The sequence below is a fragment of the Dermacentor silvarum genome, chromosome 1 (genome assembly GCF_013339745.2).
Source record: "Dermacentor silvarum isolate Dsil-2018 chromosome 1, BIME_Dsil_1.4, whole genome shotgun sequence".
In the NCBI taxonomy this organism is placed as follows: Eukaryota; Metazoa; Arthropoda; class Arachnida; order Ixodida; family Ixodidae; genus Dermacentor; species Dermacentor silvarum.
In genome coordinates this window covers 26143581-26169602 of record NC_051154.1, presented here as the reverse complement: position 1 = coordinate 26169602, position 26022 = coordinate 26143581, and the positions used below count along the sequence as shown (strand labels likewise).

The window sequence follows — 26022 nt, the reverse complement described above, 5'->3', positions numbered from 1 at the left end:
TGAATAAACTTTTATTGGGCCCAAAATATATTGGTGGTGCCCACAGGCACCAGACGGGGTGGTTTCCTAGTTACGGGACCCATATATTTCCAGCAGCTCCTGGCCCCTGTCCGTCAGTGCGAGCTGAATCGGTAGGGCGGGGCTGGATGACAAGGTCTCCCATCGCTCAAGGGGTTGGGGATCGGGGTGTTGGCGGGAAGGGGAGGAGGGGGGGGTCTTGAGTTCTGTGCACTCGGCCAAGATGTGAGGCAGGGTGCCCTTTTTCCTTTTGCAAAAAGGACAGAACGTATCATGTTCCGCGGGGTACATGCGGTTCATCAGTACGGGATGCGCAAGCGATCCCCGCCTGCGCTCGACGCAGGATGGTCTGTTGTTGCCTGGTGAGTTTGGGGTGCGGTTCTGGCAGTTTACACCTTTCCTCTCGGTACATCCGGGTAATGTCCCAAAAGCTGGTGACCGGGTGCGGTAGCTCTTCCGGCTCGTGCTCTGCCCGGATTGACATTTCTCGGGCATGGTAGTCGGCGATGATGTTGCATGCTACCTGCGAGTGAGCCGGGACCCACATAAGCTCTATGGATCTTCCTGGAGGCTTGCACTTGAATAGAATGGCTCGGGCCGCGGAAGAGATTACCCCCCTGCGGAAGCTTCTGTAGGCTGTCTTTGAGTCGGTGAGCACTGTGTCCACGCTCGGCTGTGCGAGTGCGAGGGCCATGGCCACTTCTTCGGCAACTGCGGGGTCTGTTGTCTTCAGGGACGCGCTGACGATTAGCCTGTCTTTTGACGTAACCACCACTGCTGCTCGGTCACTGTGTTTTCGGAGCGAGGCGTCCGCGTAGAGGACCCTGGGGTTCTCTTCCAGCTTCCGGGCCATGGCTTTGGCCCGCGCGGTGCGCCTCTCGTCGTCCTTGCCTGGCGTCGTGTTCCGAGGAAGAGGTTTGGTCTGAATGGTCATCTTCCAGTCTTCCGGAAGGGCCGCCTTGATGGGTACTGGCTCGATCTGCCATCCTATCTTGCGTAGGACGGCTCGTCCGTGTTCCGTGTGACTGAGCTGGATTCTCTGATTAGACAGTTGGGCTTCGATGAGCTCCATCGTGTTGTGGGCGCCCATGTCTAGCAGTCTTTGTGTGGACGAGTATATGGGCATGCCCAGTGCTTGCTTCGTTGCCTTACGAAGCATCGTGTTTAGAGTGTCCCTATTCGCCTTCGTCAGCTGGAGATACGGGGCGGAGTAGGTAACCCGTGGCACGACGAACGCGCGTACCAAGCGCATGGCATCGTCCTCTTTAAGGCCTCGGTTTCTGTTAGACACCCTCCGAAGCATACTAAGTACCTGTTCGGTTGTAGTTTTGATCTTTGTGATGGCGGCGTGTGCCTTCCCGTCGCTCTGAAGCAGTAGGCCAAAAATCCCAATCTGCTGTGTTGGCTTGATGGCCATTCCGTCGATGGTGATGATCATGTTCGGCGGAAGCTCCTTTGGTTTTCCTGGTTGGATCATGAGCAGCTCCGATTTCTGGGGAGCGCAGCTCAGTCCGCCCGACTTGACGTATTCGTGCACGGTTGTTGCGCCCGCTGCAAGGCTTCCTCCATCCAGGCATCGAACCCGGCTCGGGCCGTCCACACCGTAATGTCGTCGGCGTAGAACGCGTGGTCCACGCCTTTGATTTGCTTGAGTAGATCGGGCAGGGGCAGGAGGGCCAGATTGAAGAGCAGGGGCGACAAGACCGATCCCTCAGGGGTGCCCCTATCGCCGAGCTCGACAGGATCCAACTTCTCCTCGCCTATCCTGATGCTCGCCGTTCGGTTTTACAAAAAAATCTTTTATGTAGCCGAATGTCTTTTGGCCACACCTGGTCTTGTTCAGATTTTGCAACACGCTCGCGTGGGACACGTTGTCAAACGCTCCTTTCAGATCGAGGGCGAGTATCCCGCGCCGCGCGTGCCACGTTGCCTGCTTGACGACCAGTTCGTGGAGTTGGATCATCACGTCTTGGGTGCTGAGATGTTGCATGAAGCATTGTAAAAGTGTCCACCAAATTATTTTTGCCTTGAGGAATATAGAAGTTCAATTGTGTGAGGTCTGGAGGGTAGGAAAGTACAGAAAACCCAGTGGGAATAGATGGAAGCTGTCTCTACAGCATCTCGATTCAATTATGCTCTGCTCTGGTGCCATCCCAAATCTTAATTAACAGTGACCATCACTTTACGTGTTGCCAAAACAGACAAAACTTTCTTTGGAAGTTGGTATCAGGGGTGATTTCATTCGCTTTAGTGGGACTGTACTTTCAACTCGAAAGCTATGAACACGTCTTGTCTCTAGTCACATACTGCTCAAGAAAGTTTAACAAAAATTTCTTTTAGGAACTGGAAATTTTTTCTGGTTTTAGCTAGGTGCTGGCCTCCAGCATCGGCTTAAGATGGTGCTTTGAAACCCTTATGGGCCTTCATTGGCTCAAATGATGTTCTTGATGTAAGTGTACTAAGAGTTAGAAAGTTTTTAATAATTTCAACTAGTAAGCTATGATCTTGCAGTGACACCCACCACAAGCATCACAGCTTTTCAAAACGTTTGTTTGAACACTATGTGGAGTACTTTTTTGTAAGAGGTCCTTGCAATGTCTTTTGCAGTGTGTAGTCTTATGTGGAAAGAGGCTGCTTTGTTACTAACACAGCATTTTCCCCCCCTCCCATTCTTCTTCCCACAGAGGCCTCTATATTTACAGTTCCTGGTTGCAAACTTAGTCCAGAGACTTACAATCTCCCCATGTCTGTGATCAAGGCAGCGGCCAAACTGCGATGTTAGCTGTGATAGGACGTCCCCATAGCCACCCAGTCTCCACCACCTGGGCGTCGGCACCACAATAGTCACGCCCTTGGGTCACTTTGTTGAAACGTTGACAGGTTTATCCCTGGAGCGCTTTTTTCATTCCTGCCAACCAGACGGGGCAAACAGAGAAGCAGAGACAGCTCGTCCACTGAACTCGAAACAGTTTTTATGAGTGTCATCGTGGTCTTGTTGATTGCCCACTGAAAACATTTTTAAAGAGGTAACTTATTTAAGGACTGCCGAGGCTCGCCAATGTGTGTGCATTTGTGTGATTGTGTTTTGAGTGTGTTTTGATGTGTGAGCATGTGTTTGTGTTGTTAGCACAAGCTGACAAACCACCCCTTACTTCTCTTAATGTTGTGGGATGTCTGGGGTGATTCGATGTGTGTTTGCTTCATGCAGAAGACATCAGTTGCGGCTAACTGCAGGGCAACAAATGTGTGACAGTTACCAGCTTTGTGTGCGTCCCACTTACTCTATGCTTGTTCTCATGAGTGAGCCAGAAGTTTATGAACCATTGCTGTTTCAGTCAGGACTGAGCACAAGGAAAAAGAAAAAAAAAAAGCCTTCTGCTGTCTTTTCTGACATGCAGGCGATTCTGTGTAGGGTGTTGGTGCAAACCGCATGTCTTAAGTTTTTTTTTGTGTGTTTTCCCCTCACATCTAAGTCTTTGGTGCTTAAGTCTGGATTTGAGGCTGTTTCTGCAGCTTTTTCTGATGATTTTCTGAATGGAAGATTGGAATACCATGAATTTCAGAGGAAGCACCCCTTTTGACATGAAGAAAATCAGGGGCAAATTATAGAGGAACCATTGCTCGGGTCCACTCTCAGTCCTGATAATAGCATGGAAATTTTAAATATATAATAATGATATTATGTTATATCAGATATCTGTCACTGGTGAGGGCGGTGCTTGCTCAAATTCTTGCTGTACTCAAAAATGGTCAGATGAGCAAAGAAACCTGCAATAATGGCTGAAACTTGCTAACATTTCACTCTCATATGGATAACCACGAGTTCAGAGGCACATTTAGTAGCAATGTCAGTGCCAGTGGTTAGCTATGTGATGTCTCATTTTTTGAAGTTACAAAGTATGTGAAGTAGAAGAGTATATAAGCAGCCCCACATGATTATGTAATTAATAGCATAGGGAGATAAGAAATTTGAACAAAGTAAAAAAAACCATACAGCAGTGTGGCAGCCACTAGACATACAGTTTGCATTATTCTGCAGAGTTTTTATTGCAGTTCAAACATCCACTGCAAGGACATAGCAGAAACTTAACCCACACAGTGCACTTGAATGTGGGAAGGGTAACCTGTTGATATTGCATTTAAGTTTCGTTGCTGTGTTAAGAACATCTTGTTCTGAGGAATGATGCACTAAATCTTATATCAGTTTGGTCGCACAATTTCTTAATTCAGTATTTGATGATCATTCTTGATGCAACTGGCAGTTCTCTTGCATCTTTTTTTGCTCGAATCTCTTGCTTTGTGTGCTCAGGTTACCTTATTCTTTTTTTTTTTCTTTGAAATGGCAGTTTGATATACAGGGCTTGCAGCAACAAGCAAACAACCAAGTTGGTGCATTGAGAGTCTTCAACACCAGAGTGCTCTCTCCTTGTTCCTTGCATTAGTTTTTCTTAATGAAGCTCCACCATATTTAAGTTTATCTGGTCAGTGAAGCATATATGCAGTTGGTTTGTAGGAGTAGCAGTACACACCCTGTTGGCGTCATCAGCCCGAGTGATTTTCTATATGAGTGCACGACCGTCCCCACCATAGAAGCTCGCTTGCCAATCTGCCCTTGGAGAGCAAATCGATCGAATTGTTTATATGGGGCTGGGTTTCTTTTTCCAATGTCTCTGTGCCGTCCGTGCAATTTTTTGGGTTTTCTTTGCACATGCGTGTGTATGCGCATTGCAAATTCTGCTCATTGCCATTTTTCATCTGATATATTCAGTCTATGGAGCCTAGGGGCCTACTTGTCGCTTCTTGAGCAAAGCAACGTGAGTGTATTTGCTAGTGGCGTCGCTCTCGATCGAACACCCATTCAATTGCTCGCTTGGGGAGTATGCCATTCATAGTTACAAGCTGGACTAGAAAAAACCAGACATTCAAAGGTTTTGCAGCATGAAACGGCACTCTTTCGCAATGCTGGAGTGCAGTGGACGTGTAAGCTGCTGCTAGAGAAAAGAAATGGGTTAGCTAGAATTTAAGCACTCTCGTCTCCAAATCTTGCTCTCGAACTAATTAGAACAAGGTTGTTTTTACATTCAGTAATGTACTTTTTTTCTTGGAGTACTGTTGTCAAGAAATGGAGGAGGGGCTTAGAATTGCAGGATGCATAACATAGCATTAATATGGTGCACATCCGAACCTGTTTTGTCAAACCCAGATACATTGCATTGTTTGTCAAGCAGCGGAGCAGTAGTGAGAAAGTGGAGTTGTTTTTGGGCTAGTATGTGCATGCAAGATTTCTGAAAGAATAGAAGATGTGCAAAAGCAGACACAATCACAAGCAAGGGAGTGCGAACAAGTGCATTGTGCACCAAATTGAAATGCACAAGCCTTATATTTGGTACAGCAAACAGCCTCCTATAATCACAAGAAGTTGGTTTTAGCACAAGAATTAAAAGTATTGCCTGTTGCAACATCTTCGTGCACAAAAGCGACACCCATGCCATCTTGGTCTACCAGTTCTAGCCTCTTCACTTGTGAGAGTTGAGTGGAGGAGGTTTCAAATCAGCCTTGAGTCAGTGTCTTCACATTATTGAATGTCGAATTATTTTACCATTTTTCTTGAATTTGGTTTGTCATGTCTGGATTCTGCAATTGGATATGTGGTTCTGTAAGGAGTGTAAATCTCTTCTAGCTTACTTAACAGTGGTTGTCATTGGGGGCGAGTTAATGATCCCCTGGTGGTCAAAATTAATCCGGAATCCCTCACTACAGCGTGCCTAATAATCAAATCATGGTTTTGCATGTAAAACCCCAGAAGCAGTGGTTGAACAAGGGACATCGCTGGAGGCAACATCTTGACAAGTCCCTTCATCTAAGTGTTGGCTCCAGTGACGTCCCTTGTTCAACCACTGTTATCACTTCGTCTCATTTTTCTGTGAACTTCTGTCTTGTTTGGCTAGCTTAATTTAGGCATACGACTCTAAGTTTAACTGAAAGAAAAAAAAATTATTTGGCGATTGTGACTCTGCATGTATTCAGCTCAAATCAAAAATTCGTAAGGGGCATATCCGGTGATAATGCTCTATCACTTCCAAAGTGTGGCAAATGGTGCTATTTTTTCATGAACATAAAACTTGTTGCAGTAATGCATTAATCTTTTTAACACCTGCCATAGAGCACAACTTGCGAAAGTTCATAATGGAATTGACCATTGAGTGCGAACAGCAGATTGCAGGTTGGAACAAGTTTCAGTGAATATAATTTTATTATCAATTATTATGATTGGAGGCACAGCAGTAAACCTGCTTCTGTAAATACATAGTTAAAAATGGCCTCGTGCCAAGTTACTATGTTTACAAACAAAAACACATTCGCAAAAGCTTGCTCAGAAATGTCCCGTCTTGTCCTCATTCCGAGTCCTTAATGCCGCATTATTTCCAGCAATTTGAAGTGCATTTGTGTGCACCTCTATAACAATTTCAACCATATGGCAGGTGCGTTCAAACACTTTGGGAAAAAGAACATGGCTGTTATGGTAGTTTTTGTTCCTGAATGCAATGCACTCAATGGTCAGCTTCCGCATACAAGCTGTTCATTATGAAATGTCTGCACTGATGCCGCCAAGCACTGCTACCAGTCCGTCCCAGAACAGATGCATATGACAATATTTCGCATATCTGAGTCTGAAAGGAGTGTAGGATAATCTAGCTATCTACCGGGACATGTAGAGTGCCATTTCTATTGCACCCTCCTGAAACAGGCCCAAGTGGCCCTTTTAATGAACATATTAAATATTAATTTCATTTCTTTTTACTAAGGCCATATTTGTAATGCTTTTTTTTTTCTTGTTTACTTTTATATTGAGGTGCTGTTGGTGAAAGTTGTCCTGCATATGCATTTCGCCGACCGTCCAGTGTAACGTGACGCACTCACAAGAGCTCATTCATAAAGAACCAGCCGATTTCTACACACAGCTCTGCCTGTCGTTTTCCTCCATGTTCATTTTTATGCCTGCCTTGGACAGACCGCTTCCATTGGCTATTGTCACTGCCTTCGTGCCGCATTAGACGCATTGTGGGCACCTGTGCTGTGCGACATCCGCTTTGTATCTAGTCCTGGTTTTTGTTAGTCTCCTGCAGACCTCCATTGCACAAATACAACGGAAATGACATCATTGCCTGACATGACGGCATCTGGCCTACCTGCTTCAGGTTGAATGGGTAGCCATTTCTAATCCATTCACCCCCTTCATGGGAAGTGAATTCTGTTGTACTTTCACCTCGGCAGCAAAGTTGGGAGTTATCTTGGCGGTCATCTTGAGATTAATTCTCAATATCGAGCCTGTGGTTTCACACGGGCAGTTTATGATGTCACTGCATTGGAATGGTGGCGCTATTTGTCACCGCTAGAGCGAAACACATTATGCGGTGACAACACCACCATTCTGTTGCAGAGAAATCAGCATCTTTTGAGCCGTGTCGACACACACTTGCTTGGATTGGCATTGCTTCAGGCAGAATATTCCAGCATATATGCTCCCTTTGCTCATGCATCAATGCTCGGATGCGTCATACCGATTTTATAAATATTTCCTACATGTGTGAGCTTCTCGTGGCTAAACTTCACTTTCAATTACCAGTTTGACAACTCTGCATGCCTCCATCAGGAGCAATGGCCGCATTGACATCAAAGAAATTAACAAAGCTCACAGCTTCTATGGTAACCTCCTTCGTTTCAGAATTCAAATAGCCTTTTTTTTTCTCTCTCTCTTCCTGGTTGACACCCCGTCACATGGGCACGGCAACCAATTTTCAGGATAGCATGGGACCTGTTGTGGCACGAAGGCACTGGCAGTATAGGCGCAGAACAGCTGTATGGATCAAGAGGCAGGCAGAATGGGAAGCTGCAGCTGCCACTGGTGCAAACTTAAAGACCATTGAAAGACTCTGTGCAGTCGCCAGCCGCATTCACTTCTCTGCACATGGGCTCTGGCGCCGAGTCTGTACCAGTACCATTATTCCAATCTGTTGTAACTGGAAATGCAAATTCTGGGGTTGTATTCTAGACCCTGTAAAACTCCGGCTTCTTGTCAAATCTGTGGCACAAGCAGTTCTAATTGTCCTCCTCCGCAGGATGCAGGACATTTGTGGCAAATGTGACCAAGTATCAAATAGGGCGCAACGTTTACGTGAGATTCAATTACCTTTTGTGCTGGATTTCCAAGGCATTATGCGCTGTCACACATTTGCACCTGGTGTGGCTTTGTGGATGGGTGTTCGTTCGAGAAAAGCTGGGTGTTTGCCATGTATAATGTTGACCATATTTTTCTAGAACACGGGCCCTTTGGTGGTGCAGTTCATCGCATAGCTGTAGTGAGACATTTTGCAGCTGGCTGCCATTTAATTTCTCCTTAGTGCCGTTGATGACAAATCTCGTGTTCTAGTATGATATGTGGTCGACCTTGTACATTTGCTCATACATGAGCATGCCTGGCTGGGCTAGATAAATCTGTCCGTGACACTCTAGGGTGGCCTAAAATACCTCTGGTTGCTGGGAGACCATGGTGTACGAGAAATCCGTCTCGTTTGCCATGCGACTATACGTCAAGGATTTGTAGCCTACACCTTAGCCTACCCTGCTGTAAACAGACATGTATGAAAAGTGTTGTCCATTGAGTTTCCTACACACTGCTGTTATTGAGATACCGTTTCGTGCGAGCGCCTAAAACCTGTATTCTTGTGCTTAGGATGTAGAGCGCTTGTAACGAGTTGCGGTGTCCTCGTTGAGCCCTCTTGATGTCCGCGGGCTTGTAGTGCTTGTTGTGCCCTGAAGCGTTAAGCCAGTGTACTTGCGGCGACCTTTTAAGCCGCTCACAAAAGGAATATGGTCGTTCTGGGAGAAGAAAAAAAAGAAATGCTCAAAAAGTGAATGCTTCGGTCCCGTGGGCAAGGCTGTCAAACAGTCTGTGGGGCCGACATGGATTTCCATGCTTGGGAGGCACCCCTGGGCAAACAAATTTGTTGTGTTCATTGCGGCGATATGTAGTCCGCTCGTTTTACGGTTGCCGTACTTCAATGCACTTCATGTTGCCTTGACCTGTGGCGCGCCAGGCCCGAGCTGCAGATCACCATGTGGCATGTAATATTTTATCTGCCCTAAAGTTACAGAAACTTGCCATATCTCCAGCCTCTCACTTTGTAACCCTCTGAATCGAGAAAAGATGGTGCACTGGGGTGATGCAACATGCTATTTTACTACATTGTAACTGATGTTTACACCCTCCCTAGCGTTCACCAGAGGACATGACTGTGTGCAATGGTAACCATGGCTAACGTGATTTGTCATGTGTGTTCTGTTTTGTCCTAGATTACTGGCTTATTTCTTTGTTACCGTCACGTGGATAATTTAGCTTAAATAATGCACTGGACGTAAATTTAGAAGCCTGCCGTTTTTAAGATTACTCATTTATGAAAGGTTCGCACTTATTACTTCAGTTTTCCATGCAATTTGATGACGCTTTCTTTTGTCTTCTGGTGACCGATATGCAAGGCATTCTGCAGGACCGAGCGCTTAGTCTGGCTTCTTGTGTGTCAATGCTATGGCATTCGACAGTTGTGCGAGAGAGCAGCAGAAGTAAAACCTCACAAGATTGGGCTCTTATTTATTTTTATTTTTTACCGTCGCTGCCATCTTTCTCAAAACTACTTTTACGTTAGGTCTTCACTAATGAGGTACACGTGAAATGGAGACATGGAGCACATACGTCGTATATATAACATGCCAGCCAGTGTCTCAAAATTGAGTACAAATTGCGTTCTGCTTGAACGAGATTTTGAACGAGGCAAGACGTGGCGAGTTAGAGCTATTTCACGCCGGCGGGAGGTTAGAACTGCAATCTGTAGGATGCCACACGTATCGCCTTTTATAGGGAACCGTAAATACGCAGTGTACGCAGACTTGTCTTTCATTTTCTCTCACTGGTGTGGCTAGTGCAGTGACACGAATTCTCGAAGTGGCAGCAAGTCCTCTGGTCACCCAGGGTTCAAGGCAACCTGAAGAGCTGCGCTCGTTGTGTGTGGCACCTTTCATTCCCAGTGCACATTTGCTCATTGCGTATTGGTTGGAGTGTAATGAATCTGCTCATTGGTCTGAAAAGATATTACGTTGTGATAACGGCGTGCTTGCCCCACTATTTAAGGGTCGTGGCACTCCTCTCAGCACAGTGCTGTGTGTGCGTGTGCGATGAAGTATATATTATACTATGTATACCCCGTGAGAGAACTTGTCGTTTTAAGTCATGTTGCTCGTTTACCATCTGTTTACCATCTGGCTGTTTTGTTTCTTGACAGCAGCAAACTTGTGGGGAGGGAGGGGGGGGGGGGGGGGATTCTTATGCTGTATGCTTCATGTTTCACATATCCAGTATGTGGTCAAATACACAGTGGCTGGTCACCGTACCTTGCCCGTCTGGTGTGTCGTGTCTCATTTCCCAGCCTGGACAGAACGCGCTTAAACGACAGCACCTCGTGAATCGCGGTGTTAATAGCTGGCCTGAACTGGCTTTTGAATGGGTCAGCGTTAATAGGTGATTGTTCTCGAGTCGCCCAGAAGCCTTCATCGCTTTGAAATGCAGTTCTTTGCAATAGTAAGCATACAACCCAAAAGGTAAAACCATCGTCTGCAGGCCAGAGCGCAAGCAAGCGCGTAACGATCAATAGATTCGTCACCACCAAAAGCTTTGTAACAGTTCTGGAACCTTCACCTTCTGGCCAATATTGCCTGCTGAGCGTAACTTGTATTGTACAGCCAGCTTGAGCTGTCGTTGGTTATTGTAAGAGAAACAGTCATCGAAGTGATAGAACGTCATTGATCTGGGGCACAGTACTAGACAATTTTCCTTCGTCCGAAGCAAAAGCCTGGCTAGAGACTCCGTGCAATTCAACAGTGCCTAAATCACGGGCACTTTTTACTCCGACAGACTGCACTATAAGCGGTGGAGTGCGAGGTGAACATTAAACAACCCACTCTCGAAACCCTTTCCGAGCGTTCTATCTTCCGAATTAATCTCTACCCCTCACACGGTGTCGTTTATGCACTTAACTCTTGGGTTGTTTTCTAATCCACCTCTCCCGTTTCACCCCTTTTGTGGGTCTTTTCGTAGCCAATCTTTGCCATCCACAGCCGCCACTCGATCTCTGATATACGTAGAAAAATTTCACCAAAATCAACCGACAATTCCTCCTGCTCTAAAATCAATACGACAGCAGCTGACTTGCGCAGTGGCAGATATACCGCAGCTCTATGATAACTTGGCGATGCACAGAACATTGTTGCCGCATGAGTTAGAATTCCAAGTGGCAGTGGTGGGTAAAGTCTTTCTTCACAATAAGATGAATGGGTGGAGCTAGCTGAGGATGAGACTGAAGACGACTGCGTAAAGGCTCATTCACACTAGGCCGACACGGCATCGATTTTGGTCTGCCGACTGTTGGCGACAGCGTTTTCCGTCCTGTAAACTGCGGTCATCAGTCAGCAGACCAAAATCGTGTCGGCGTAGTGTGAATCAGCCTTAACGGTTTCAAGCCTTAAAACAAATTCACCGATGACTACGATACTCCGTAATGCGAATTTTGAGCGCAGCTGTTTAGGTGTTTTGAATTCGCGATATATTGTGGCAAATAATTTTACTCTGAACGACAGGGTCTTCTCGGCGGCAGTGCTGAGCCTCTGCTTGGGCAGCTCATTTAGCAGTTGCGGCAGACCAAGGACTTGCACCGGTTGCATCACTCGTTCAGAAAGAACTGGCTGACACTATTTTGTATTATGATTATATTGTAACATGGTAGTGACAGTGAAGAACGACACAGTGTCGAAACTGAGTTACAAATATAACTCTTTATTGGGCGAAATTGTCCCCAGCAAAACAAGTACCACTCAAGCACAACGATAGCAGCGAGCAGAGTCGGTGATCGTCGGAAATCTGATCTGCGGGTCAAGCGTGTCAGCTTTTATACACTACTCGTCGAAGGTTCCAGCAGTGTAGTCGCATATGTTCTTTCCAGTAAAGATTTAGTTGAGAGTTAGCACTTGTCCTGTCTTCTGTGTTCGTCCGTGTTCTTTCGCACTTAAACCAAGAATATGTAATCGCTGGGATCCGCGTGGCTTCCAGAAAGTACCACAAAATTCGCTTCGCGCATACAATCTTTGGTGACAACAGCCAACGGATAGAACTATCAACAACATTCGAGAAACTTCTGATACATACAGGCACGTCGTGCATCGAAGGATAACGTTTAACATTTGTCTTCTTTCTGGGGATTTACGTGCCAAAACCAGTTCTGATTATGAGGCACGCCGTAGTGGAGGGCTCCTGTATATTTTGACCACCTGGGGGTTCTTTAATGTGCACTACAACGCAAGCACACGGGCGTTTTTGCATTTCGTCTCCATCGAAATGCGGCCGGGTTTCGATCTCGTGCTCAGCAGCGCAACGCCTGGGCTAATTTAGCATTTGTTAGCCGGTGACCGAAGAAAGATAAAGTGAACAAACGAAGCGCGGTGCTCTGGCGCCATCTCGTAGCGATCGTCGCAGAACACCTCTTGCGCGGCACTACGCTTTTCTCACGCTTTCGCCATACCCTCCTATTCGCGCTCTCTTCGGTATCGCCGCCTTTTATTCCCCACTGCTACAGTGTACCACTGCGTTCCCCGTTGCTCCGGTACTCTGGCGCCATCTCGTAGCGATCGTCGCAAAATACGCCTTGCGCGGCACTACGCTTTTCTTCTCACACTTTCGCCATACCCTCCTGTTCGCGCTCTCTTCGCTGTCGCCGCCGTTCGTTCCCTGTTGATCTTTGATCCTTTGCTGTTGTGCTCGTTCGCTTGATTACGCCGACGCTCGCCGCAGGAACGGGCGCGCTGCGGTCTAAAAAATTCACCGGCGATTACAATACTCCCTAATCCGAAATTTGAGCGCAGCTCTATACGTGTTTTCATTTCGCGATATATTGGCTGGTGCGGACAATCTGTCTCGTGCGGCACGGTGCAAACGGAGCGAAGAGTGGCGCGACTGCCTTGCTAATCGGGAGATCGCGAGAGGCAGCGCGTGGGTGCGATTCACAGCAGCCGCCGTAAACGGACCTCCGCCCATGCAGCGCTTTGTTTCCATATATGGTATCGTTGGCGTCATGGGTGAACAGACGACGCGCGCCACTCTGGTGCCATCTCTTAGTCATCGTCGCCGCAGAGCCCGTCATGCGCGGCACTACGTCTCTTCATCTCATGCTTTCCCCATACCCTCCTCCTCTGCTTTCGGCCTCGTGGTTACGCTGCACCCTCCTTCTCCGCCTTCCTCCTCGCGCTCTCTTCGCTATCGCCGTCGCTTTCATCGTTCGCTCGGTTACGCCGACGACCGACGCTCGCCGCAGAAACGGGCGCCCTAGAGCTGCGCTCTAAAACTTGTTTCGCTACATTGAAAGCCCACGTTGCATTGTTACGTCCACATTCGTCGCCCATGTGCACCCGCCGTGGTTTCTCAGTGGCTATGGTGTTGGGCTGCTGAGCACGAGGTCGCGGGATCGAATCCCGGCCACGGCGGCCGCATTTCGCATTTCGAAAACACCCGTGTACTTAGATTTAGGTGCACGTTAAAGAACCCCAGGTGGTCCAAATATCCGGAGTCCCCCACTACGGTTTCATAATCAGATCATGGTTTTGGCACGCAAAACCCCGTAATTAATTTTTTTTTTTTTTTTTTTTTTGCCCATGCGCCTGTTTCCCAAACTATTGGGGGCGAGGACTTACGGAGTCGCCATCTGTCGGAAGCGCCTCGCATGCGCAGTATGAGGGATAACGCGGTGCGGTCGTCGTAGGTTTGGCTGTCGATGCGCAATAAAAAAACCATGCACAAGTCGTCCTGGCCATTTCTGTAAGTACTCTCCAAACGAGGGACGTTTCTTACTGTCCAAATATTAATCTTGGGCAAACAGAAAGCGCAGAATAGTTTGCAGGCGCTATCTCTTTACCGAATACGTACAGTGAACGCCCATTGCGCGCGGTCGCCGTGACATAGTCCCCCGAACCAACTTCTTGCGTGAAAGGTGGGCACTCGCTGAGAGCAGACTACGTGAAATCTGTCTTTATAGTGTGCTGTTTGTATAACCAAATGGAGCATAACAGAATGAAGCCTCAATGCCGCGATCGCACGGGTTCGCAGCAACCGACTGCGCGTCTGCATGCATGTCCGCGCACAATGTTTCGCTTTCGTTGCGAGCGTGTTTTCGCACCGTGCCGTGAGCTTTAGGCCGCAACATATGATGAACATTTGACAGCGTCCACGCCACAATGATTGCTTGTGTGCTATCACAGCTGTTCAAAAATAATTTCGTTATTACTAAGGACTTCGATGCTATACGGCGACTCGTGATATGCCATCGCGACGATTCGATTTTTTTTTCATTTGTTCCAAATTCTTGGACGATTTATCAAGTTGCGTCGCACTATATGTTTATCGTTCTTCTCGGCAAGGAATTTCCCGCTTCTGCATTTTGTTAATCCAGTACATTCATTGTTTGGTGCTAACACAAACATGAGCATATGCCATGCCTTTTTTGAATGTGCTTAGCGTTCCCTTTCCATTCTGGTGAACTTGCCAGTATCTAGCATAAACAAGTTCATAGACCAAATCTTCATGACATTAACCGGGCAGCGCGCGCGGGCGAGTTTCTCAGTGCACGCTTTCTGCTACTCGCCGAACATCGCAGCCCCAAAGCCGTAGCAGAAATCTTCCTCGCAGAAGTGCTTGCTACACACCCGAGTTGTAGCCGATGACTGCTTGCCGGTTCTAAGTTTCGCATTTCAAGCTACACGCAGCTTCTTGGCCTGCGGGTGCGTGTGAAGGCTGACACCAGGCTCCGTTGTGTACGCGTATGGCACTGCGGTACCGAGCAATAACCTACCATGTCGGACGCCTTCAAAGGCAGCCACTGTCTATTATAGTGCTTCGAAGTGTTGTCAAGCAGACACCCGAAGTGAAAAAAGATCCCCACTTAATCAGAACCCTAGCGCAGGTGGGACAAAACTTTCGTTTTCAGCTCTCTTCGGCGCCTCCGAAGCAGACGACGCGGCCGCAGTGTCCACGTGATCCCACATACCACGTCATGTCCACGGTGGCGCCAGCTTTTCCCGTGGTGGAGCTCGCCCCCACTACCTCGCCGGACGGACGTCCGGGATCATGGTCCCATAGTTTGCACGTGCGTCACTTCCGCACGGGTCCGCCAGCCTGTCCGTCATCTTTAGGCACCTGCGCGCCTGCGGAAGCGTGCTGGTGCAGGCTGCGCGCGCTGACGCGTTGTTGATCCGAAGTGGGTTTCGCCGGAAACGGGGGAATCTGCAGCAGTTCCTCGAATATTGGCAGAATTCTGAAAAAGAAGACTCACCCGACGTCATTGCCTTGCAAGAGACCGGCGGACCGGCAAAATGAATGGGGTATAAATAATTTGCCTCTAGTGGCGCCGACTCTCGTGTTATGACCCTGGTGAAGCGCAACTTAACCGTTGTTGTACATGATGTCGCGGCGTCTAACACGGAACACGTCCTCATTGAAATTATACCAACCAAGAAAAGTGAGCGCAGCCTCTTTGTCCTAAACATATACAGTTCGCCGAGAGAGCGACAACGGTTCGGGCCCCTGTTGCGCAAAACATTAGACATAACGAAGCATAACACCACCATCGTTGCTGGCGATTTCAATGCTCCGCATCCGACATGGGGTTATCGTAAAGACACCTTTAAGGGGCGAAGTCTGTGGGCGGATGCGCAGCAGATGGGTCTCACTTTAATGACCGACCCCCAACAGCCCACGCGCACGGGTAACAGCGTGTGCGTGGACACAACACCCGACCTCACATTCACAAAGAATACACACGAACCCCAGTGGGTTAACACATAAGAAAATTTGAGCAGTGATCATTTTATCATATCCACAACACTACACACAGGGCCAACTAAAAAGCAGGGGCTAAAGCTTGCCATGGTAGAATGGGACACTTTCAGGCAGATACAACACGATGACACTGACACAGAGTTCACCATCATCGACATTGATGAGTGGACCTCAAAATTACATAGCGCCGTCAGGGAAGCCACTAAGGAGATCCCCGAGGAAGCCGGTCTAGAGGCAGCTGACAGCAAACTCCTCCATCTGTGGGAAGCGCGCAGCAGCCTACAGGAACGGTGGAAGAAGCCACGGCATAACCGCAATTGGAGACGGCGAATTGCGAGGCCCGATAGGGACATCGAGGACCACACCAATCGATTATCCCGGCAACAGTGGGAATCCACTTGCAGCAGCATGGAGGGCCAGCTGGGGCTGAGTAAGACGTGGAATCTCCTTCGATGTCTCTTAGACCCGGACAACACTCACACAGTGCAGAGACAAAACCTTACCAAAATCATACATGGGTACCCAGGGACCACCGGGGAAATATTAAATGAAATTAAAAATCGATATATTGGCAATACACAGAAAGAGACCCAGAAAGACTACATAGGTAAGGCGAACCCCTCTTTAGATGAGGACATTACAGAGGCTGAAGTGAGGGCGGAAATTATGCAGTTACGCACGAAATCGGCGCCAGGGCCAGGTGGTATCACGAACAAAATTCTACGAAATTTGAATGATGAATCGATCACGATCATCACTAAATATATGAATAAGTGCTGGGCAGAGGGATCAATACCGCAGCAGTGGAAAACTGCACACGTGGTGATGATCCCGAAACCTGGCAAGAAACTCCAAATTGAAAATCTCCGGCCTATTTAACATCGTGTGTCGAGAAGCTGATGGAGCACGTAATCCTTACGCGTCTCCAAAATTACATGGAAGACCGCGGGTACCCTCTCTCTATGATTGGGTTCATACCGCACCTCTCAACGCAGGACGTCCTGCTCCAAATTAAGCATCAGATCCTCGACGCTAGGGGCCGGGGTACAGGACTTAAAGCCATCTTGGGCTTGGACCTCACGAAAGCCTTTGATAACATAAAACACAGTGCGATTCTAGAGAATCTCCGGGATTTGGGGGTGGGCCACAAGGCCTACACCTACATTCGGGACTTTCTCTCTAAGCGCACTGCCAAAATCACCCTCGGGGATCTTCGATCAGAAAATATAGAGTTGGGAAGTAGGGGTACACCACAGTACTCGGTCTTGTCCCCTTTTGTGTTTAACTTAGCAATGATCGGCTTGCCAAAAATTCTAAGTAAGATCAGGGGCCTCAGTCACGCTCTCTATGCCGACGACGTCACTCTTTGGGTGACGGGCGGCAGTGAGGCGGAGATTGAGGACACATTACAACACGCAGTGAGGGCAGTCGAGAGCTATGCTACAGAGAAGGGACTTAACTACTCGCCGCAGAAGTCTGAGCTACTGCTGGTGTACCCCACCACAAAAAAACAGTACGGAGGACAACCCAACATAACACTCACGGCGAACGGGGGCCCGATTAGAGCACTGTATGAGCTCGGGCTCGGGCCGGGCTCGGGCACGGCGTGTGCTTTGTGACCCGGGCCCTGCCCGGGCCGGGCTCGGGCTTTCTGGTGGTGTGCATGTAACGTGGAGCGAGTTATTCTCGGGCGTCTCAACTCTGAAAAACATATTTTTTTCGGTCTCGGGCCGGGCTCGGGCCTAAGGTAAAGGGGTGGCGGGCTGGGCCGGGCGGGTAACGTAGATTATTTCCAGGCCCGGGCCGGGCCCGGGTCTCGCCATAAAGGTTTTGATCGGGCGCGGACGGGCCGCAAAAATCGGCCCGTGCAGTGCTCTAGGCCCTATACCCGTAGTGGAGCAACTCAAAGTACTCAGACTCCGGGTGCATGCGGAGGGGAGGAATACGGAGACCCTCAAAACTCTAGAGATCAGCACACACCAAACAATACGATTAATTAAGAGAATAGCCAATAGACGGTATGGCATGAGGGAGGCCAACCTGGTTCGCCTGGTGCAGGCCTTCGTCATTAGCCGTATCGTCTATGTGGCACCTTACCTAACATTTGGAGCCGCAGAAAAGAAGAGGCTTGAAACCCTCAGTAGGAGGGCATACAAGCAAGCGATCGGCGTGCCCCTCACTACACCAACTGATAAACTGTTAGAGCTAGGTATACATAACACTTTAGACGAATTAATAGAGGCGCACACAATATCTCAATATAACAGGCTGACACTAAGTACAACGGGACGACACATACTTAGCAAACTACACATACACTATGAAGACAGCACGGAACTAAAAAAGACATCCCTAAGCAAGTAAGGAAGCATCTCCGTATCCCCCCAATACCAAAAAAACATGAACCCGGAGTATCACAGAGAGCGCCGGGAGGCTAGGGCTCGTTATGTTGAGCACAAGTATCGGGCCGTGGAGGACGTGGTCTATGTGGACGCCGCAGAATATAGGAATCAGGTGGGTATGTCTGTGGTGGTGGTAGACACGGAAGGGGAGCCCCTCGTCAGCGGGACCGTCACCACAGACAACCCTGAAACAGCAGAGGAGGCAGCGATCGCATTGGCGATTGCATCGACAAAATCAAAATTCATTATCAGTGACTCAAAGATCGATGTCTTCAACTTCGCCAGGGGCCGCATCTCCATGGAGGCGCTCAAAATTTTAAAATCATAGTGACCAGCGACGGCGCGGGACGATCCATGTAATTTGGGCACCCGCGCACTGCTCGCTTCCTGATAATGAGGCGGCTCACACAGTAGCTCGAGGACTTACTCGCCGAGCAAGTGAGCCAGCCCCGCCAGGGTCCAGAGGAGATCGAATGGTCACATATAAAGAAATTACCGATCACTATCGGCTGGGCCGGGCCCGGTATCCCCCGGCTCACCCTAAATTAACTAAGAAACAGGCAGTTGTGTGGAGGCTCCTCCAGACCAACATGTATCCAAGCCCAGTGTCCGGCAGCCGGTTTTATCCCGGAAATTATACAGAATTATGTAAAATATATAATGATAGAGCGGACCTGCGACACATCTTGTGGGCATGTCTCCAGGTAGAACCATTCGAGGGCCGCCAAATAAAAGATCAAGGGCAATGGACAGCCCTGCTACTCAGTGATGATGATGAGTGATGATGATGATGGTATTAGCCTTTGATATTTACCGAAATTCACCGTTTCTGCTCACGATAAACCTGCGTTTTATACCTCTAGAGCAACATCTGTAGCCCACCGTGGTGGTTCAGTCAGCTCAGGCTTTGCGCTGCTGAGCACGAGATCGCGGGATCGAATCCCGGCCGCGGCGGCCGCATTTCGATGGAGGCGGAATGTAAAGACGCCCATGTGCTTGCGCTGTAGTGCACGTTAAAGAACCCCACGTGGTCAAAATTAATCCGGAGCCTTCCACTACGGCGTGCCTCATAATCAGAACGGGTTTTGGCACGTAAAACCCCAGAAAGAGGAAGAAGACCTGTAGCGAAGCCAGATATCGGTTTCTCCCAGCTTATAGGAAAACGACGTTACCCAATACAGTCATGTGCTTGGCGGCTGTGCCTGATAATACAGGGTGTTCAAAACTAAGCTTTATGCTTTTCTTAAAATTAGGCACTGGGAGGCACGCGAAGACCACCTTTGCACATAAGTTATGTAGACAGGAGGGCACAAAGTGAGATGATGATAAACGCTGTGAGCAGCCTAATTAAATCAATTTCAACAATTATTTTTTGTCAACTGCAGTAAGTGGGTATGTTTGTATTGAAAACTTAGAGGCAGTCGTGTTTCTTAATGCAGTCAATACAAAGTTAATTATTAAATTTTAGTCAATTCGGCTGCTGACAGCGATAATTATCATCTCACTTTGTGTCCCCCTGGCCACATAACTTATTTGCGCAGGTGGTCTTCACGTGCCTCCCAGTGCCTAATTTTAAGAAAATCATAATGCTTAATCTTGAACACCCGGTATATCTAGCCTGTATCGTTTCTTAAAATAAAATTTGGGATGATCTGCTGCAGGTTCGTTATAAATGCGCAAGCATGGGTCCGTCTTTGGAGTTCTGTTGGGACACCTTGTTTTCCTTAAGGAGATTCTGTGTGTTCGGCTGAGACACCTTAGTTTGCTTTGGAGCTCCAATGCGGCAACCACTACGCTGGTTGTTTACGATATGCGAATCACCGCGTAGAAGACTCACGACGCCACCTACAAGAAGAACGATGTGGTGTAGTAGCCGAGAGCGCGAGCCAGCGTCTTCATGTTTTGTTTCCCACGCGACGCCATCCTTTTACACAATGCGCGCATCTGCTTCCGTTTCTCTAACCACTCGACGCCATCCTTGGCCCACGCGCTGGCGTTGGCCGCTGACGTCACGCTCCCCCACTTCGCAGCCGCTGCTCGAGACTTCGCCCTGCTCCACGAGAACGCCCACTCAGATAAACGGATCCAGCGGCTTTGACCCTACTATGCTTAATGTACGGCAACAAAACTGCGAAGTTACAATGAAAAACTTGTAGCGTACGAACGGTGCTCGTACTGGATATTGTCAACGTGTAACTGTGATCACAATGAGTGCTACAGTTAAAAAAAGTTACCCATGCGTAGTTCTTAGTTTAGCTGTTAGTTGTTATTATTTATACAGGGTTTGTCCGAAAAGTAATGTCAGTGAGTTGATCAAAAAGAAATTATTGATGAGATCGGTACAACACAATAAAATGTTTCAAAATAGGCTCCTCCTGCGTCGTTACATTGCTTCTAGCGAGATTTCCAACCATCGAAGGCGTCACGGTGGCCTCCTTAGGAATGTACTTTAGAGCCTTGTTGCAAGCCTCTTAGACTTTGCCAACTGTCGCGAAATGATGTCCTTTCATGGCAATTTTCAAGTGCAGAAAAAGAAGCCTGAGAGAGTCACGTCAGGACTGTAGGGCGGCTGGGGAACCGTAGGCATCTTTCAATCGGCCAGGAAGTGGGTCACGAGGAAGGCGGTGCAGGCTGCATGGTGCGTTGTCATGGTGAAGTTTCAAATCGCCCCCGATATCAGGCCGGGTGCGATGAATCCTTCGTTTGAGTCGCTTGAGCACTTTCACGTAGAATTTGGCATTCACGGTTGTGCCATGGGGTACAAACTCATGGTGGACAAGGCTACTGATGTCAAAGAACACAATCAGCATGGTCTTGACCTTTGGCTTGCTAATTCTGGCCTTCTTGGGGCGAGGGGACGCCGAGCTGTGCCACTTGGCACTTTGCCTTTTTGTTTCGGGGTCGTATTCAAACACCCAAGTCTGGTCACCTGTGATGACATTGTCCAAAACGTGGGGGTCACTTTCGCACAAGTCCCAAACCTCCTGGCACGTTTCAACTCGGCTCGATTGTAGGTCGTCCATTAACATTTTGCGCAAGATCTTCGCGCACACTTTTCGCATCTGAAAATTATTCGTCAAAATCTCGTGAACGGTACTTTTTGGAATGTTTACTCTCTGTGCCACTAAACGGACACTCAAACGAGGGTCTGAGTACAAAAGATTTCTCGCGCGCGTCACATTTTCGTCGGTGATGGTCGTTGACGGCAGTACAGCGCGGGCTTCATCGCTGACCTCTTCACAACCTTCTAAAATACCTTGTGCCCCCGGTAAACCTGATGATCCGACAAACAATTATCACCAAAAGCTGTTTTTATCATAGGAAAAGTTTCCACTGCAGACTTGCCGAGTTTCACACAAAACTCGATGGCAACCCTTTGTTCCAACGAGCACTGCATTACGACTTGCACCGTAAATGAAAATGAGTTGACGAAAAACCTTGTCCTTACTCTCCAGATGGTCGCAGACGACTGAGCGACAGCGCGTGCGTAAGCTAACTTCCCCCTCCACGAATCCAAACGGGTCTTAGCGCACTGCGACGTATAGTCGCTTCTCAATATAATCACTGACATTGATTTTCGGACAAACCCTGTATATGAACACTTCAGCAAATGATCTCTTTCATTAAGCAGGTTGGTCGCGGAACCGATGACAGCCAATGAGGCAACCGATGACACCCCAAGAGGCAACTAAGTTGATCAGGCGCGAAGGCACTCGCGCGGACATCGGCGTGCTTGGCAAAAGGGACGTCCCCTCGTTCATTCGACGCCACCGACGGGACGAGTAAGGCATCGCCGGCGCCAGGATGTCCAAGGTGTTCATGAGAAAAAATAACTACGGCAACTTCGCGACACCACACCCCAACGGAATACAACTAAGTTTTTGTGAGCGAGCTAGCTTTACTTCTACATGGCTGATATCACTGGTACTCGCGAAAAATACTTTTGAAAAATGCTGGTGGCCATATTTTTTTGCGACAGGGCCATCCCTCTGTCAGCGAGGGGGCAATGCAGAAATCTGAGGGGGGTCAGGACATCCGGACATCCCCCCTGGATCCGCGCCTGCCTCCACTGCCACGTGTTTCATAATTAGATCGTGATTTTAGCGCGGGAAACCCCAATTTTGTTTTTTAACGGCCTGCAAAATGCGTTGCATCGTCATTTCTTGGTACGTGTGCTTCGCTTAGCGATATGCTAAGCAATATTTGACTGTCTGCATGCTTTCAATATAATGGGCTACTTCTATTTAACGCAACAAAATTCACATGCACGGACATGCACCGAACTGTAAACCAAACCTCGCAGAAAGAAGCGAACACACGTTTTGAAGCTTGAGGAAAAGTGCATATAGGTGAACCTATGTGACAAGAAAGCTGTTCCTGAATGGAGCAGCACAAAAAATACTGAGATAGTTTTCTCTGCCGCACGCCAAGGAACATATGTTTTCATTGACTCACCTCGAGAAAGACGATGGTTAAACCCGACGACAGGCGCTTCGCTGCAACCTTCCTCACCCAACCGCTCGTGAAGTAATTGTGCGCCTTCAGCGATTTGTAAGCCTTTATTTCATTTAGCGTGACGTAGCTCGTGGACGGGACAAGATAATTAATAATATCCACGTACGTCATGGCCGGGAGCACCTCGAAGTCTGAACAGGTATCCACGCCAACGAGCAGCTAGTATGGGTCCACGCCGTCGCACATTCCGACCTTTTCTTTGTAGCGAGTCCGCGTCGGCCCTACAAGCTCGTCCATGTAGGAAGGGCAAAATTCAGGGCTCCTGATTTTTGCCATCGCATGGCTTTCACGACAGCAAACATGCGGCGCTGACAAGTAGAAGCGAACGCCGAACACAAAGGCAGCGGGCCAGCGGCTAGTAGCGAGGTGCCTAGCGATGGCGGACGATCGGGGCAGGCGGCGGATATGGCGTGATGTGCAAACTATGGAGGCACGATCTACGTGGCGTCGTTCTCATGTCTGCATTTTCTGTTCATCTAGCGGCTCTCAGGCAGTACGCGGTGTAGTAAAAGTGCAGACTTTCTATCATGCAAGAAAAAAATATCGCACTTTCGCCCGAAAGGCGAAGCATCGATTGCGATAGCACACTAGTGGACAGCTATTGACCCTTATCGCGGAGCAGTTTGTTTTAGAGAAACGAGATGGCGCTCACGGTGGCGCGCTGTACCTCTCCTCAGCGACCGCGCACGAATACGAAACCTTGCTTCTGTGCGATCTACCATGCTTTTGTGCGATCAGCTGTCGGAAATGCAACTGAGTTTTCGCTAACACACTGTGATACAATCACGTTAGATTGAATCATGTGGATTGAAGACGTGTGCAGTAGTTGGCTGCAAAAATATGTTAAGGAATAGAATGAATCTGTGTGGCCAAGTTCGCGGACCGCTGCTGCAACTGTCCGAACGTGTCACCGGCACTTCGTGATGTACGGCTTTCCTCGAGTATACAGAAACTTGCTCATCCGCCAGCCTTGTATCGTTAACCGTGAAAGAAAAGGCTTCATCCCCAGAACGTCGGCAAGAGTACCACTCGTTAAACAATGACAAAGGGAGTAGCGCCGCTTCCTCTCATAGTAAGTTTCGCGCTCGTTATCTATACACATCTGTCCCAAATGGCAGGAAAACCTACGCCCACTCTATCGCCGACGTATCAAGAATAAGTCAATGGGCGCACACTTGAATATATGCATCCTGTATAATGAATATCTTGTATCCTGTATGAATATCTTGCATCCTGTATAATAATATCTTGAATATATGCATCCTTGAATATATACATCCTGTATACGCTCAATAAATGACGGACTACACCTATGGTGCGCGAATGGTCGAAGCTGAATGTTTCGTGACGGTCCACAAGAGTAAGCGAGTTACTAGCTGTAATATATATTTGCTACAAGGTATTGCAATGTACAAAACAGCCACGTTTCAAGCCTTGTGCGCAGCAATAACAAATCTATCGTAACGGAGCACACCCGCGAGCGATTAGGCAGAAAATAATCAGATAGTGGCCACACCGAGGAACTTCACTGAGTCAGAAACTGACAAGCCACTGCTTCAAAATATTTGCCGAATAAAGAACAAAGAGCAAAACACACTAATCCAGACTGAATTCATAATCGGAAAGCTTGGATAGCTTGGAATACATATTTAGCTCCGCTTTTAGAACAAGCACCATATACGCTGCTTGCGCCGTTTGGACATAGCTTAATCAGCTCCGAAAGCGCTTTTGCATGTTCTCTGAAGCTGTGATCAAAGCTTCGTGTCGTCCACCTAGAAGCAGCACTACAAACACCTCCGGCATTCATTGCAGACGCTTCCGCCACCACACCCTCCTCTCCACTGCCCAAGTACGCACCCTCAGGGCCATCCAGCTCAACACCTTGATCACTCCAGCACGCCTATACCTTTATCGTTACCGCTCAGACCCCTCATGTCCCAACTGCCCCTCTACGTACGCAAATGTAGAGCACATCCTTTTCTCTTGCCCCGCAGCCCTACAATCCCCTCACTACCCTAACCCCCCACCTCCCCACTGGCGGGTGTGGTTGGCGTCGGCGGCCTTCGCCGACAAGCTGGCCATGGTCCTCCTGGCGGAGGTAGTCTGACCTGGAATAAAGTATTTTCTCTCTCTCTCTCTCTCTCTCTCTCTCTCCTCTCTCTCTCTACGATATCTCCGAAAACAGAGGTTTTCTAAGCCGCGCCGGCGTCATACACTTCCATTGTAAACAAGGATGCAACGGAGGCAGTTGAGGCAAGCAATGGACGCGTCACCACGTGATCAAACATGGCAGCGCCCACGGGATCGCCGTGAAAAGGGTCAATACGAAGTAAGGATAGTAGCAGATGGCTCATGAAACGGTATGGTGTGCTAAGAACCTTAGTCGAACAAGTGTGGTGACCGTCATGTGCAGTGCCTCAGGGGAATACATGCAGCAGTACGACGATACCTGCTTTCCAGTTTTTGCTCATGCCACATCAACCGATTAATTTCGATTAAATTGTTAATAAAAAGAAGTCAACCAGTAGGTCAACCAAGTAGTAGTAGTGAACCAAGGCAACCAGTAGGTAAGCTCTCCCAAGTAACAAAGGACCTAATAAAGAAACGGCAATACATGAAAGTGTCAAACTCTACAGACCAGATAGAATTCGCTGAACTGTCAAAACTGATTAACAAGAAGGAAGTAAGGTATATTCGAAATTATAACGTGGAAAAAAATGGGGAACCAGTAAAATATAGACGCAGCATGAAATCAGTGAGAAGGAAAGTTGGCATAGGACAAGGCAAGATGTATGCACTGAAAAATAAGGAGGGTAATATCATCAGCAATTTAGATGACATAGTAAAAGCAGCGGAAGAATTCTATACTGACCTGTGCAGTATCCAGAGCAGCCAAGCTACTTACATTCGAAGTAGTGGTGAACAGGATACAGAGGCTCCTTCTATAACTAGCGATGAAGTTAGAAAGGCCTTGCAAGACATGACCAGGGGAAAAGCTGCTGGAGAAGATGAAATAACAGTCGATTTAATCAACGATGGGGGAGATATCATCTTTGAAAAGCTTGCGACCATTCGTACGCAATGCCTCAGGACTTCAAGTGTACCAGAGAGCTGGAATAACGCCAACATTATACTAATCCATAAGAAGGGATACGT

At 48.1% G+C, this 26022-nt stretch overlaps 1 protein-coding gene across 1 annotated transcript in view; it reads left to right on the top strand.

Moving 5' to 3' along the window:
* The window catches only part of LOC119458381 (cyclin-dependent kinase 14), a 138664-nt gene extending 127765 nt beyond the window's left edge, over nucleotides 1-10899 (top strand). Inside the window, exon 17 of the mRNA XM_037720219.2 lies at nucleotides 2703-10899. Within this exon, the coding sequence (XP_037576147.1) occupies nucleotides 2703-2800 (98 nt within the window). The 3' untranslated portion in view covers nucleotides 2801-10899. The remainder of the gene's footprint in view (nucleotides 1-2702) is intronic.
* Nucleotides 10900-26022: the final 15123 nt, after the last annotated feature.